At 32.6% G+C, this 14,244-nt stretch overlaps 1 protein-coding gene across 1 annotated transcript in view; it reads left to right on the top strand.

Annotated features, from left to right (window-relative positions):
- The first annotated feature begins 2,948 nt into the window (after positions 1-2,948).
- Positions 2,949-14,244, top strand: part of LOC126886423 (histone acetyltransferase Tip60) — a 45,730-nt gene continuing 34,434 nt past the window's right edge. Inside the window, exons 1-3 of the mRNA XM_050653358.1 lie at positions 2,949-3,127; positions 12,411-12,468; positions 12,523-12,591. Of these exons, the coding sequence (XP_050509315.1) occupies positions 3,077-3,127; positions 12,411-12,468; positions 12,523-12,591 (178 nt within the window). The 5' untranslated portion in view covers positions 2,949-3,076. The remainder of the gene's footprint in view (positions 3,128-12,410; positions 12,469-12,522; positions 12,592-14,244) is intronic.

Genomic DNA, 14,244 nt, shown 5'->3' with positions numbered 1-14,244 from the left:
GTGAACATTGTTTTATTTTTTTAATGTCAACGGAATTTAAAAATGACTTTACGATTTGCTTTACGTTACGTTAAGGCAGTTACAAAAACTACCTATTTTAACATTCATCCTCTACGACACGTTAGTTGCTTTACGTATACGGAGATGCGTACGTTACGTAGCAACAAAAACTCCCTATTGTTTTTAAACAATAGATGATAAAATAAAAATATTGACAGTTCAAAAATGTGAAGATTATTGCATTGTGTGTGGCCTAAGTTTGGGCTGAAAACTAAAATGTATTACATTTTTACAAAATTTTGGAATATGTTTAATTACGTAGACCAATTTTAACAGTTATTTCCAATACAGATTTCAATCCTCTTCAAATAGTTTCTAATGTCTTTTGATGTAAAATAATTATTAGGGAAACTGGAATTCAACAGTTCGGAATTTTACATTGAGTTAATGCAAAACCTTGACGCATGTCAAAATTCCCAATGTGTTTTAATTGTATTCATTTTTTTCGAATCCTGAGAAAACTAATAAATATTTTTGAAAAATTTAAACTTAGAATGAAAGACTACATTATTACCGAGGGCTGAAAGTCCCTGAAAACTTCTATATTGTTTATTTTAATAAGTTACAGGGCTGAAAATAAAAGAGAAGTGTGATATTTAATTTCAAATATTTCATTCAATAGAATCTGCTTGTTTATTTATTCTAAGGGGCTTTCCGCCCTCGGTAATAATGTAATCTTGCATCCTGCGTTTAAATTTTTCTAAAATACTTGGTTTCCTCAGGATTCCAAAAAAAACATATTACGATTCAAATGACAGTAAACTCTCGTGACGTAATCTCACCCTTAATGTTCATTGGTTAGTCGATTTAGGCTACCGTAGTAATGTCTAAGAACCGTGGATCAAACTGGTTTGAGCAAACTGAAAGTGACAGTTAAGGCCCCGTCTCACCATCAAATAATTGACAGTTATTTGATCAAACTTGACAGTCAAACTTGACTAGTGACACAAACTATACATACTAACTGTCACTTTGTGTCACTAACTGTCAAGTTTGATCAAATAACTGTCAATTATTTGATGGTGAGACGGGGCCTTTAGTGACGTCACATCCTGAGTGCTCATTGTGGATAACAATGAAAAATTTTAATTTTAAATAAAGTACAAACAAGTTAGACAACTCAATACAAAAAATTTGATCAAACTAGACTGATAGTGAGAGCACAGATTTTTAGAATTTCAAAAAAACTGCAACTGTGACGTCACTTTGACGTACTTCCTCAAGTACGTCAAGTTTGCTCAAACTGTTTGATCAAATTATTTGATGGTGAGACGCGGCCTTTAATCTTCCTCGAGGCACTTACGAGTTGAAAAATATGTTGCAAAATTTTCATAAAGTTATCACGGAAAACGATAAAATAGATTTTTTCTAACGGCGCGACCGATCCCGGGTTAAGTCATCTACTTTAAAATGTATTCGCTCCGAGCGTTAACAAAGTGTCAAGGCCGCGTCCCACCATCAAATAATTTGATCAAACTTGACAGTTAGTGACACAAAGTGACAGTTAGTGACGTCACATCCTGAGTGTTCATTGTGGATAATAATGAAAAATTTTAATTTTAAATAAAGTACAAACAAGTTAGACAACTCAATACAAAGAATTTTATCAAACTAGACTGATAGTGAGAGCACAGATTTTTAGAATTTCAAAAAAACTGCAATTGTGACGTCACTTTGACGTACTTCCGGAGTTTGATCAAACTGTTTGATCAAATTATTTGATGGTGAGACGCGGCCTTCAAAGCAAAATCGACCGACCTGCTCATGGTGGCGGTTTTTGAAATTTTATAAGGACGCTTTGTGTATGTTTAAATGAGATATTTAAAAAAAATGCCGTGTCACGCTAGTGAAGGCCCCGTCTCACCATCAAATAATTGACAGTTATTTGATCAAACTTGACAGTTAAGGCCCCGTCTCACCATCAAATAATTGACAGTTATTTGATCAAACTTGACAGTTAGTGACACAAAGTGACAGTTAGTATGTATAGTTTGTGTCACTAGTCAAGTTTGACTGTCAAGTTTGATCAAATAACTGTCAATTATTTGATGGTGAGACGGGGCCTTTAGTGACACAAAGTGACAGTTAGTATGTATAGTTTGTGTCACTAGTCAAGTTTGACTGTCAAGTTCTTAGACAAGGAAAAAAGAGAGGACGGGTAACACTCATTTAAAACACACGTTCCAAAAGTGAAGCCAGTTTTTGGTTTGTTTGTCACCAGAAACATGGCGGTCACGTCAAAAATAACAATGGGTTGCCAGTGGTGGGTGTTCGTTGAAGGTTAAAATTTCATAAAAAATAAAGTAAATCATCATCTAAAATTCGTAATAAAAACATATGTATGTATTGAAACATATGTACGTAATATGAGCAACTTCATAAAACATTTATACCGTACACAAATTCTTCATTTTAAATACATTTCATGTTTTTATTTTAAATACTCGATGCATAACAATACCCCAAAGATACGTCGATGATCAAAATCTCTGGTGTCGGTTTGGCTTCACTTATGTATGTCCGATTTGTTAATATGAATGAGTCAGATAAAATTAAATTATTAGAAGAATTTTTTACCAAAAACAAAAGAAATCTTTAATTTATTAATGTTTTGTATTTTGATAACGATTTCCGAAGTGGAAATCGAAACTTCGAATAAATTTAATTGCAAAGTAAAATTGTAGCCTATTTCCAATTAAAATAGTAAAAAACTTAATTCTTCGGCTAACATAAACGTAGAAAAAGGTAAATTAATTTTGGATTTTTCAAAAATCAAAATATTTTGGAAAATTATTTCAAAAACTGTTTGCTGAAATAGAACTCGCAGAGTGCACGTGCCACGTTTGTCAATGTCAACTATCATATTGACAAATGACAAATGATTTATATTTGACATTTAAAAATAGAAACTTGTGTTCGGCTTTTAAAAATATTAAAAGAAAATAATAAAAGCCATTTATTGAAAACATTTTACACTATTTTTTTTATTTAAAATTAACATTCCAACGTTTTACACATGAAACTCGAAATGGATGATATGGACGATAGTACAATTTGTGACTCGGTAGTAAGTACAAAATGCAGGAATTGTTGAGTCTCAAGTTTATGTTTTGGATATGTTAGCTCGTTAATTTGGCGAAAATTTTACTACTTTTGTTTAGTAAACTGTCTGTTCATCTAAGAGTGTAATTATCATTGATTCTGTAAGGGTTTTCAGTCAACATTTTATGATTATTTGAATCAATGAAAACAATTCTCAGATATTATTTTGTTTAGGGCTTAAATTTGATGTATGTTAAATAATAAAGTAAGAATATAAAAGACTACTTAATAATTATTCAAATCTTACATATTGGACCACAAATTTACACCAGTTTATATGGGGGTAATAATGAGGCATTAAAAAAACAATGCAAGATATCAAGTTTAATGAAAATAGAAGAAACCCATAAGCTTTACTATATTAAGCAGCCTAGCATAAAATTTTATTTTTAATACAGAGCAGAAACACAATAAGTCTTTTTAGTAGTATTAAGGCAATGATTTTATATTTAGTAGTATTAAGGTGATACAGTAGTGATCAACAGGTAGCCAAAACGCGTTCCAAAATTGCGGCTGTAATTTTGAATATTTTTTCGAGATATTTGGCGGTACAGAGCCCAATTTGAAAAATATATTAATATGTGGAAATTACTCTGTAATTAAATACAATATTAAAAAAACGAGCCTGTACCGCCATTAAAAAGAACAAAAAAATACACTTTCTTCAAATAAACTTTTTTATCCGATGCCTAGATTTTGTGTCATTTTGGAACTACTAAAATTTTTTATTTCATTAGTAGTTCCAAAATGACACAAAATCTAGGTATCGGATAAAAAAGTTTATTTGAAGAAAGTGTATTTTTTTGTTCTTCTTAATGGCGGTACAGGCTCGTTTTTTTAATATTGTATTTAATTACAGAGTAATTTCCACATATTAATATATTTTTCAAATTGGGCTCTGTACCGCCATTCTTTATTATATTACGAATACGTGTGCCAAATATCTCGAAAAAATATTCAAAATTACAGCCGCAATCTTGGAACGCGTTTTCGCTACCTGTTGATCGCTACTGTTTCCTCTTAAGAGTAATTGTCAAAAGTACATTTTGGTTCATGTGAATTGTAAAGATAAAATTGAGTAGCAAGATTCAATAAGTTCCTGGATAAAATATGAGAAAATGAGTAGAATGAATATTATTATGTGAACTTACAAATTAGAAATACAAAACTCTGTTGATCTTGTTGATGACTAATCAGTATCTTAAAAGGGTACAATATAAAGCAAGATATATTAATCATTATTTAAAGTTGTGAATTATTGAGCCATATTTAGCAAAACTGTATGTTTTTGTGTAGCTCAAAACATTCATAACCTCACTTTTAGCTATAATACCAATAAGACACTGAAAGAATATGCTAGTTAATTTTTGTAGCTGCTAAAAGAAAGAAGACTATGTCTTTACCCACCAAGGGTATATTTAAGTTTCGTACTCACAGAGTATAACTATTTAAATTACAATTATTTGCAGTGCAATAACCAGCTCATGGGTGAGATGCTGGTGTATGGTAAAAATCGATGTGGTTTATATGAGTTGCTTGGTAGTGAACGGATTAAACAATACTGCAGTCATTGCAGGTAATATTGTAACTTTCTGGTTTTTGAAAGTAACTAGTACAAATAGCATAACTAGTCAGATATACAATAGAGACATTTTTAGTTCTCTAGAAATATTAAGATATAAAATCCGAAATTGTAATATGATTATAAGATAAACAACCATTTGATCAAAAAAACAAAAAAAAAAAGTTCACAAAGCATATTCCCACAATTACTTAAACAAATTACTAACAATTCTCACCCCCTCCGTGACTCAGTGGTAAGAGAGCCTACCTTTGGATGCAAAGGTTGTGAGTTCGCTTCTTGTCTGAGTGGAGCTTTTTGTTTAGTAGAAAAATTAATAAACGAAAATAATTTCTATTCTTGTGGGATTGGTATTGGTACTCACCTGAGGAACCGCTGACATTCAGATTCAATAAGTCTCTCTTTGTAAACACATACATTACACATTAGTTCCCTGAGTTAGTAGTAAATTAACCTATGGTCTTAAAAACCATTACGAAATTGACTGGCCAGTTGGTTGTGAAAATTAGTGCCAGTAAAACACAGACACACACTAACAAGTTCTCAATTACATGTTGTAATATCAAAGTTGATAACATAAAAGGTATTGTTACAAAAATCAAGTGAAACCTATTCCGATTGGCAGGGTTTGTGGGAATTAAAATTTATAGCTAGCCGCAGGTTAGATTTGTAGACCAGCCAACACAGGCCTATTACCACTTCCAGTTGGAAGAAAAAAAATTGAAAATAAAAAAATATTTACTAAGATATGGTTTATTTGGAGTGTTTTCAAGCAATATATAGTTTAGCTCTCCAGGCCTAGAAGGCCCATGGCTTGGTTTACTATTCCTTTCCAATCTCTCCTATTTGCTGCTTTATTTTTCCAATTTGTAATTTTCAGTTCTTCTGTCTTTTTCAACATCTTTCTTCCATCTGGTTTTCGGTCTACCTTTCTTCTTCTTTCCTCCTATTCCTCCCGTTAGTATTCTTTTGGGAAGCCTCGTGTTTGGCATCCTTTGGATATGTCCAAACCATCTCAGTCTTGTGATTTTATGACCCCTACTATGTTTGGTTCACCATACATCCACTCCAGTTCTACATTTGGTCTTCTTATCCACATTCCATTCCATATCTTTCCGCCAAATATTTTTCTTAGGACTTTTCTTTCCCACACTTTAAGCATGACTTGCTCGGATTTGTTCATCGTCCATGTTTCACTGGCATACAATACTATAGGTCTTATCACTGTCTTGTATATTCTTATCTTAGCCCCTCTAGATATGTTCTTATTTCTTAATAAGTTGTTTAGAGCAAAGATACAACGATTACTAGCCATAATTCTCGCTTGGATTTCTTCTTTTATATTTGGTCTCCTAGTGAATGTCGCTCCTAGATATTGGAATCTCTCTACTTCTTCGAATGTATATATATTTTTGCCTCTGTGTTTATTGTCATATATTGTCCTTGTGTGTATTCTCGTTCCGTTCATTCCATATATTTAGTCTTTTCTTCGTTTATGTATATCCCTTTCTTTCTTCCTATCGCCTCTAGTCTTTTTAGTATTTCTTTTAATTCTTGTTTACTTCTGGCTATCAGTACTATGTCATCAGCGAATGCCAAGCATTGGTGTTTTCGTTGGTATACAAGTCCTGTCCTATTAATTTCGGCTTCTCTGATGACTATTTCAAGAAAGATACTGAACAACAATGATGACAGTGGATCTCCTTGTCATACCCCTTCACCGACCCTAAACTTATCTGTTTCCTTTCCATCTATTTTAACCCTGTTCTCTGTTTCTCTGAGTGTAACTTTTACCATCTTTATTAATTTTTCACTAATTCCAATTTCATATAGTGCTTTGTATATTTCTTTTCGTTTAACTCTGTCAAAAGCTTGTTTAAAGTCGATGAATAGGGCCATTGTAGATTTCCTGTATTCGTAGCTTTCCGCTTGTATCTCACGAAGCAGGAAAATTTGATCCACCGTGCTGCGTCCTCTTCTGAATCCACATTGATATTCTCCTATGTCATTATCTATCGTTTGTGTTATCTTGTCTTTTGTATGTACTGCAAGTATTTTATATGCAACGTTTAGTAGGGCTATTCCCCTATAATTATGGCATACACTTTTGTCGCCTTTTTTGTGAATTGGACACAGTGTGGCTTCAGTCCATTCTTTTGGTATGTGTTCTTGTTCCCAAATTTCTTTTATCAGCTTTTCCAAATGCTTAATTAGTACTGGTCCTCCATATTTAAACATTTCAGCTGTTACTTCATCCTTACCTGGGCTCTTGTTTTTCTTTAGTTTCTCTATTATTTCTTTTATTTCTTTTTCATTAGGCGGTCTTTCCTGTATTTCTTTTTGATCAATATTTTCATTTGGTTCTTCTTCTTCTTCTGCATATTCTGTTGTGGGAATTTCATTTAGAAGCTCTTCGAAGTATTCTCTCCATCTGTTCAGGATTTCTTCGTCGCTTACTAAATTCCTTCCATTTTTACTTTTGTAGTGTACAGGTTTTCTTTGGTACCCCCTTTTCTCATTTTTTACTCCTTGATATAAGTTTCTGATTTCTCCATTTTTATAGTTTTCTTCTATACATTTCAATTTATCTTCATTGTACTTTCTTTTCTTTGCTCTTATGATTCTTTTAGTTCGTTTTCTTTGTTCGTTGTATTTTATCTCCATCTCTCATGTTTTCACTTGCAGTTCTATTTTACATTCTTCATTAAACCATTCTTTGTATTGATCTTTTATATTTCTATTACTGGCTTGCGCTGCTTTGGTCATACATACTTTTATTTGCATCCATTTTTGTTCAATGTTTCCATTTTCTGTAATATTTTCCAGTTCTCTAGTGACTAGTCTTTCATATTTACTTTGTTCTTCTTCTGACAGTAGTCTAATAGGTTTAGTTACTTTGTACCTTTTTTTCTGTTGGTTTCTAAGACCTGGTATAACCTGTTTCAGTTGTATTCCAACTATAAAGTGATCTGTGTCTGCATCTGGTCCTCTATATGTTCTTATGTTCTTTATACATTTTTCCATGTCTTTTTCGACCAGCACATGATCTATTTGGTTTATGGTTTTCCCATCTGGTGATCTCCATGTTCCTTGGTATATTCTTTTGTGTTGAAAGTACATGCTCATAACGATCATGTTTCTTTCTTTTGCAAAATCTATTAAGAAGTGACCATTTTCATTCGTTGTTTCATGCAGACTATATTTTCCTATGGTGGGTGTGTATATTTCTTCTTTTCCTATTTTTGCATTAGCATCGCCTAGTACTATTTTTATATCGTATTTGGGAATATTTTCAAATACTGTACATATTTGACTGTAGAAGTATTCCTTTATCTCTATGTTTTTCTCTTCAGTCGGTGCATGTATGTTTATAAATGTTATTTTTTGGTACTTTCCTCTTATTCTTAGTGTGCATATTCTCTCTGATATTGGTTTGAAGTCAACTATTAGATCTTTCAGCTTTTTGTTTACTACAAATCCTGTGCCTAACATTCTATTTTCGCCTCCGCTATTGAAAATACATAGTCATTTATTTCCATTGAGTTTTGGCCTAGTTGTTTCGTTTCTTGTAGTGCTACTATTTGGAATTTTTTTTTGCATTCATCTACTAGGTGTTTCAGTCTTCGCATGTTCCTCTTACATTCCATGTTCCTACTAATATATGTTCGCTTATGGGCTTCTTTTCATTAATAATGTGTACATTTTGTCCATTTCGTGTGTCTTTACTTTGCCATGTCGTCTCCGTTATTTCAGTCTGCTTTAGTTGTATTGCTAGTTTTTTGGTTGTATATTTTTCTCTTTTATGAGTTTTTGTTGGCTATTATTCCATGCCCATATTTCACCATTGATGATTAGCTTCTGGTATCCTATTTTCACATTTTTTCCATTATGCCTCTCTACCATAGCTTTGCTTCTAATTTCTTTCTGGATAATTCTTTCTTCTTTTGACATATCATCATTAATATAGATTCTTTCGTCTTTTTTGGTTTTTAATTTGCTTTTATTTTTCATTACTTCTATTTTGTTTTTCACTCTGTTAAGTTCCACTATGACAGTATTTTCTCCTACTTTCCTTGCTCCATTTACATCTACTGAAACTTGTAGCTCTTTTTCCATAAAATTCTCCATATCCCCTCGTAAAACTTTCTGATCATTTGTATCAATTTTTATTCCTTGTATTATTACATTTTCCTCTTTCTTTCTCTTTCCAATTTCTCTATTTTTTCATTTGCTGTACTAATTTCTTTTTCTAATTGACCTATTTATTTTATAGCTTTTTTTATTTGTTTCTCACACCTTTTTTATTTCATCTTTGTAGCCGCTTTGTTGATCTTTCAGTTCTTTTATTTCATTCTTTAGTTGTGTGATTTCGTCTCCAGATCTATATTGTTCTTTTTTTATGTCTTTTATATCCATTGTTAATTCCCTCATCATTTTCATCATTTGTTCCATTCCACTTATGTTTTCTTCATCTGTTTTTTGTGGTGTTCTAGCTGTTATTTTTGATTTTTTGCTGGGATGTTCCTTCTCTTCCCTTCTCCTTTTCATTTCATCAGCTAATTCGCTATCTGAACTCATTTTTCTTAATTCCTAGTTATTTTTCGTGCTAGAGTTATTAGTCAATGCGTCACGGGTGAAGTTTCGTGGAGAACTCTACTCCCAGTTAAAATTCCCACATGCACGCCCGCGCTGGCCGTTACTAATTTTCCAGCACTTTTATTCCTAGGTAAAAATCAAAATCCGGCCTTGGTTATCTGTTTATAATAAAATTAATTATATTATAATAAAGTTTTCTACTTACAGCTGATTCTGTTTATTAATATGCTTTATTTTGCTGTAGAAATACACCATTCACAATAATATTGTTTTGTTTCCACCTACTGTAAAACCTGCTTTGTTTATATTCGATATCACATACGTTTTTATCACTTTACACAAGAATTTAATTCCTTATCGTTGGGATTACTTTTTTCCGATTTTTTCACTGTATAATTAGTTAACTAATTTGTTTATTTACGTACTTACATGAAATATGTTGATTTATAGTTATATTGCACTTTTGTATAACACAATTGTTTTATTGATATATCTGCCCGAGAATCGAGTTAAGATACGAGCTAAACACGTGTGTTCTGTTCGCTAGTCAAATCACAAATCTTTTTAAGCAATAACTGATGTAAATTTATTAATTTATCTTTTACGAAAGGTAGCTTGAAGAAAACAGTAAAGGGTGGTCTCAAACTTTGAGCTTTAGAGGCTTATCTTATCATTATTAACGACAAACAATTTACCATAGAGTTATTACAAAATTCATCAACAGTTATTCACTCTAGGACAAGATCTAATGAAATAAAAAAAATTGATTTCCTAAACTAGTTCCTTTACATACTATGAGAGAAAGGTTCAATTGCACCACAATTATTACCATGGGAAGTACAAAGAAGATGTCAGCCTGTCTGTTTCGGGATGGAAACCTTATCGTAACAAAAAATTTCTGGCAATCAATAGCAGCATTAATAACTATATGCAAAATACGCATATTTACCAATTAATATTCATCTATCTTCTAAAGTAGGTACGGAAATACTACTATTAACACTTTCCACTTTCAATATTAGTGATTATAAAAAGGGGACAAAACAATAGAACATTATTTCAGAATTTTAGGGGGGAGCAAAACAATCACTTGAAAGTAATTATTGCAAATGCTTCTGCATATTTCTTAACGAAACTAATGACCTTCATGATTGTAGATAAGGTAAGGTCGCCAATTAAGGCCACCTTAACGTTTAAATATCTGTAATATTTTATTCAGGAACAATATGGGGGAAACTCTTGTATTGTCCTTTTCATGATCATTTTTCAGTGCGTAACAAATGATAGGAAAAAGGGTAAGTCCGTGATAATACACATTTATGACATTTATTCTAACATGACATTTTAGTTAAATCTGACAGTTATCACATTTTATTTTCAATTTGGAATAAAAGCCAATCAAATGTGTTTCTTGCATTTATAAAATGGTATTTTCTTTGATTTGTATAGTCTTATAAATTATACAGATTATATTTGTAATATTATTATCTAATTAAAAAAAAATTATTTTTTATTATAGCGCCATCTATCGACAACTAGAATAACTAGAATAAATGTTATAAAAATGTCACCGACGAAATGTAATCACCGACGTGCCTTTTTTCTGTCACATACAATTTAATGCGTTAGAAAGAAATCGAAAAACTGTGACGCACTGAAAGATGATCATGAGAAATACTGTATACGTATTGCCTAACATTTTAGCTATCGAATTTCAGGATAAAATACTTACTAAATAAATAAAGAAATATAAAATTTTAACATTGAATAAATCTGGAATATTTGGCCTTATTAGGAACTGGTAGCTTAATAAGGCCAGTTTCATTATTTACGCAAATTGAGGTGGATAATAAATTTTAAACCTAAGAATTAAAGAACAAATACAAAATTTAGTGAAAGAAACTTTTATTCATATTAAAAACAAAAATTTGTCAATACATTAAGCACACATATCGCACATTTACACACATCTAGGACAATTGGCTTTATTAGGACACTGTCTACTTTTTTATTTAACATAAAAAAAATAATAAAAAGCAATATAGAGAAAAAACAGTTCCAGTTCCTTAAAAAGTATTAATTTACTATCGCTTTACAAAGAAAAAATAATTGGCTTATATTCATTAAGTTCCATTTTAGTAATTTTATAACTTACCTAAAATTTATAAAAGAACTTCCGCACCGTAACAAACACGTGTCTAGTCTACTTGTCGCTGCTATGTGATACTACCGACTGAATGGCTTAGGGCTTAGACGATTTTGACTGAGAAAGACATTTACGGTGACCTCTAATATATAATATCTATATTTAAGAAAATATTTGCAATTGGCCTAATTAAGACACTGGCCTTATTTGGCGACACTACCTTATAAATTGATTAATATGACTGGAACAGGAGGGTTTGAAATCACTCAAAGCATCAGGATAGAATATTCCATTAAGTAATTGAGTACATAATATTAAGGAGGTTTCTTGCATTTTGCAAAAAAGTACATCTAGGAGGGTCATAAGTTTTTTAAATAATTTTATATTACGAGAAAATACTAAGGCACCAGAGTATTTAAGTTGCTCCGATCTATCAAAAAAAGAACAAAAAGTACAGGACCACAATGGACAATGCAGAGGGCAGATATTGTTAGATTTGTAAAGTCACAAAGACTAAACTGGCCTAGTCACTTAGAAATAATGTCAGATAATTGAGCTTTAAAAGTAATCCAGAGATGGAAGCCCAACTCATGAACATCTGACAGTGGTGAAGGAAAGTATCTGACAGTCCAGGATGGAAGTACATTGTTAAGCAGGCCAAGACTCAAAAGGATAGTAGCGCCATTAGAAGAAGAAGAAGAAGAAGAGACATTACCACAATGGGAACACTATAGTACCTAGTACCTTTAAAAGAGACTATAATTACATGAGACAGACCTATTAATTTATGCTACGAGTATTTGAGTTTCTCCTATTATAGAATTATAAATTTTATTAGTTTTTAGTTTATTTTATTTATTGAAGTCAATAATTTTTAGCTTGATATTTAGGTTGCTCTTTTATTAATGTATACATTGTTTTTAGTCGTCACTTGTGGAAGGATGCAGACTTCCAGTTCATATGACTGGAACGAATGATTGGCGTAAGTTTAATCAACCACGCTAGATACTCATAAATAATGATAAAAACTTTTTAGCTTTGGCTGAAATCATCAGTATTAAGGATGCTCCTGGATCCAAATGTTATTATGTACATTATGTTGATTGTAAGTAGCAGTTTTTAATAAATTTATTTTATATTTTAACAGATACTATAGATAGGTTATACTTGGTATCTTCTATTAGTGGGTATAAGGCAAAAGTTTATATTGTAATCTAACCTAATTGTTTAGGGCAGTACCTACTTTTCAAAACTCTTCAAGGCTCCTTTATGTTTTTAATCTGCCTTCCTTAGGCCGATGCCACATTATGCGTTTTGACCGGATGCGGTGAAAACGCATCCGTTTCCAACGCAACCGGACCGACCTGTCACACTATGCGTTTAGTCTGGTGCAGTTTGTAAGCGCGTACCGATGACTCAAAACGCATCCGTTTCCAACGCAACCGGATCGATCTGTCACACTGTGCGTTTTCACCGGATGTGGCGGAAACGCATCCGGTCAAAACGCATAATGTGGCACCGGCCTTAGGTAGTAACAGATTATCTCTTAATGATATACAGCACACAACAGTACCTACATTTCCTTCTTTTTCTGTGTTCTATGACCATTATTTATTGTTAGATATGATGTTGGCTAACATATTCTTTTTGTGACTTCATTGACAGCCGCTGTGAATAATGAAATAGTTGATTTTCCATACCACTGTTTTAGATTTTTCAGCCATGATGTTCTTCTTCTACCAGGAGCACATTTACCCTGCATCTTTCCCTAAATGATCAGATGTAAAAGATCATATTTTCAGGATGTCTCATAATGTGACCAAAGTATTCCAGCTTCCATCTCTTTATTATATTGACCAGTTGTGTTGTTTGGTTCAGCCATCCCAGCCATCCAAGGACCTCCCCATTTGTAACTCTATCGACCCAGCTTATTTTTAGTAGTCGTCTGTATACCTACATCTCAAAGGCTGTCAAGCGTTTAAGCATAGTCTCAGTTAGAGTCCACGCTTCCACTCCATACAGTAGAATCAGATATTCCGCCTTATGATCTAGTTGAAGTTTCATAACACTAGGCCAGTATTGATCACAAATCCGCAGTGAAATAACAGCTTGAACAACATGAAATTTAAGAACAACATGCAACAGACACCAGGAAAGCCCTTAAAAAATGGCCAGATAGTTTGCAGTTAGTGTCAAAAAAACAACCTTATATAGAATAGAATAGAAATATGCTGTATTGTCACTGAAAATTGTACAATTTTATGGACAAAGCTTACAGTCGGAAAAATGAAAGCTTACCCATGAACGATCATTTCAATCACCTATTTTGTAAATTAAAAATGAATAACCATTTTCATTTGCGTTGCAACACGAAACTACAGCCGCATCATTATTCTTGTCCAATCAGAGAGTGCAGCAAGCACCTCTACCGGTTTCGAAACTTAGTCTCTCATCAGGAGGGTCAGTTGCTCCTTAGTTGGATCAGAGAGAGCAGCATATGTGCCTCCTGATGAGAGACTAATAAGTTTCGAAACCGGTAGAGGTGCTTGCTGCACTCTCTGATTGGACTAGAACGCAATTGAAAATGGTTATTAATTTTTGATTTACATATTTACTCTGATTGGAGAACGAAGGGAACCATTCTCGTTGGAACTTTACCGCGCTGAGCAGATGGGATGTGAATTATAAATTGTAAAATTCCCTCATCTTCCTTAGTCTCAGCATCCGTTATGGCTTGCAAATTGTAGAAGCCTCGGAG

Source organism: Diabrotica virgifera, chromosome 6 (assembly GCF_917563875.1).
Source record: "Diabrotica virgifera virgifera chromosome 6, PGI_DIABVI_V3a".
Taxonomy (NCBI): Eukaryota; Metazoa; Arthropoda; class Insecta; order Coleoptera; family Chrysomelidae; genus Diabrotica; species Diabrotica virgifera.
This window is presented reverse-complemented; position numbering and strand designations above follow the sequence as displayed.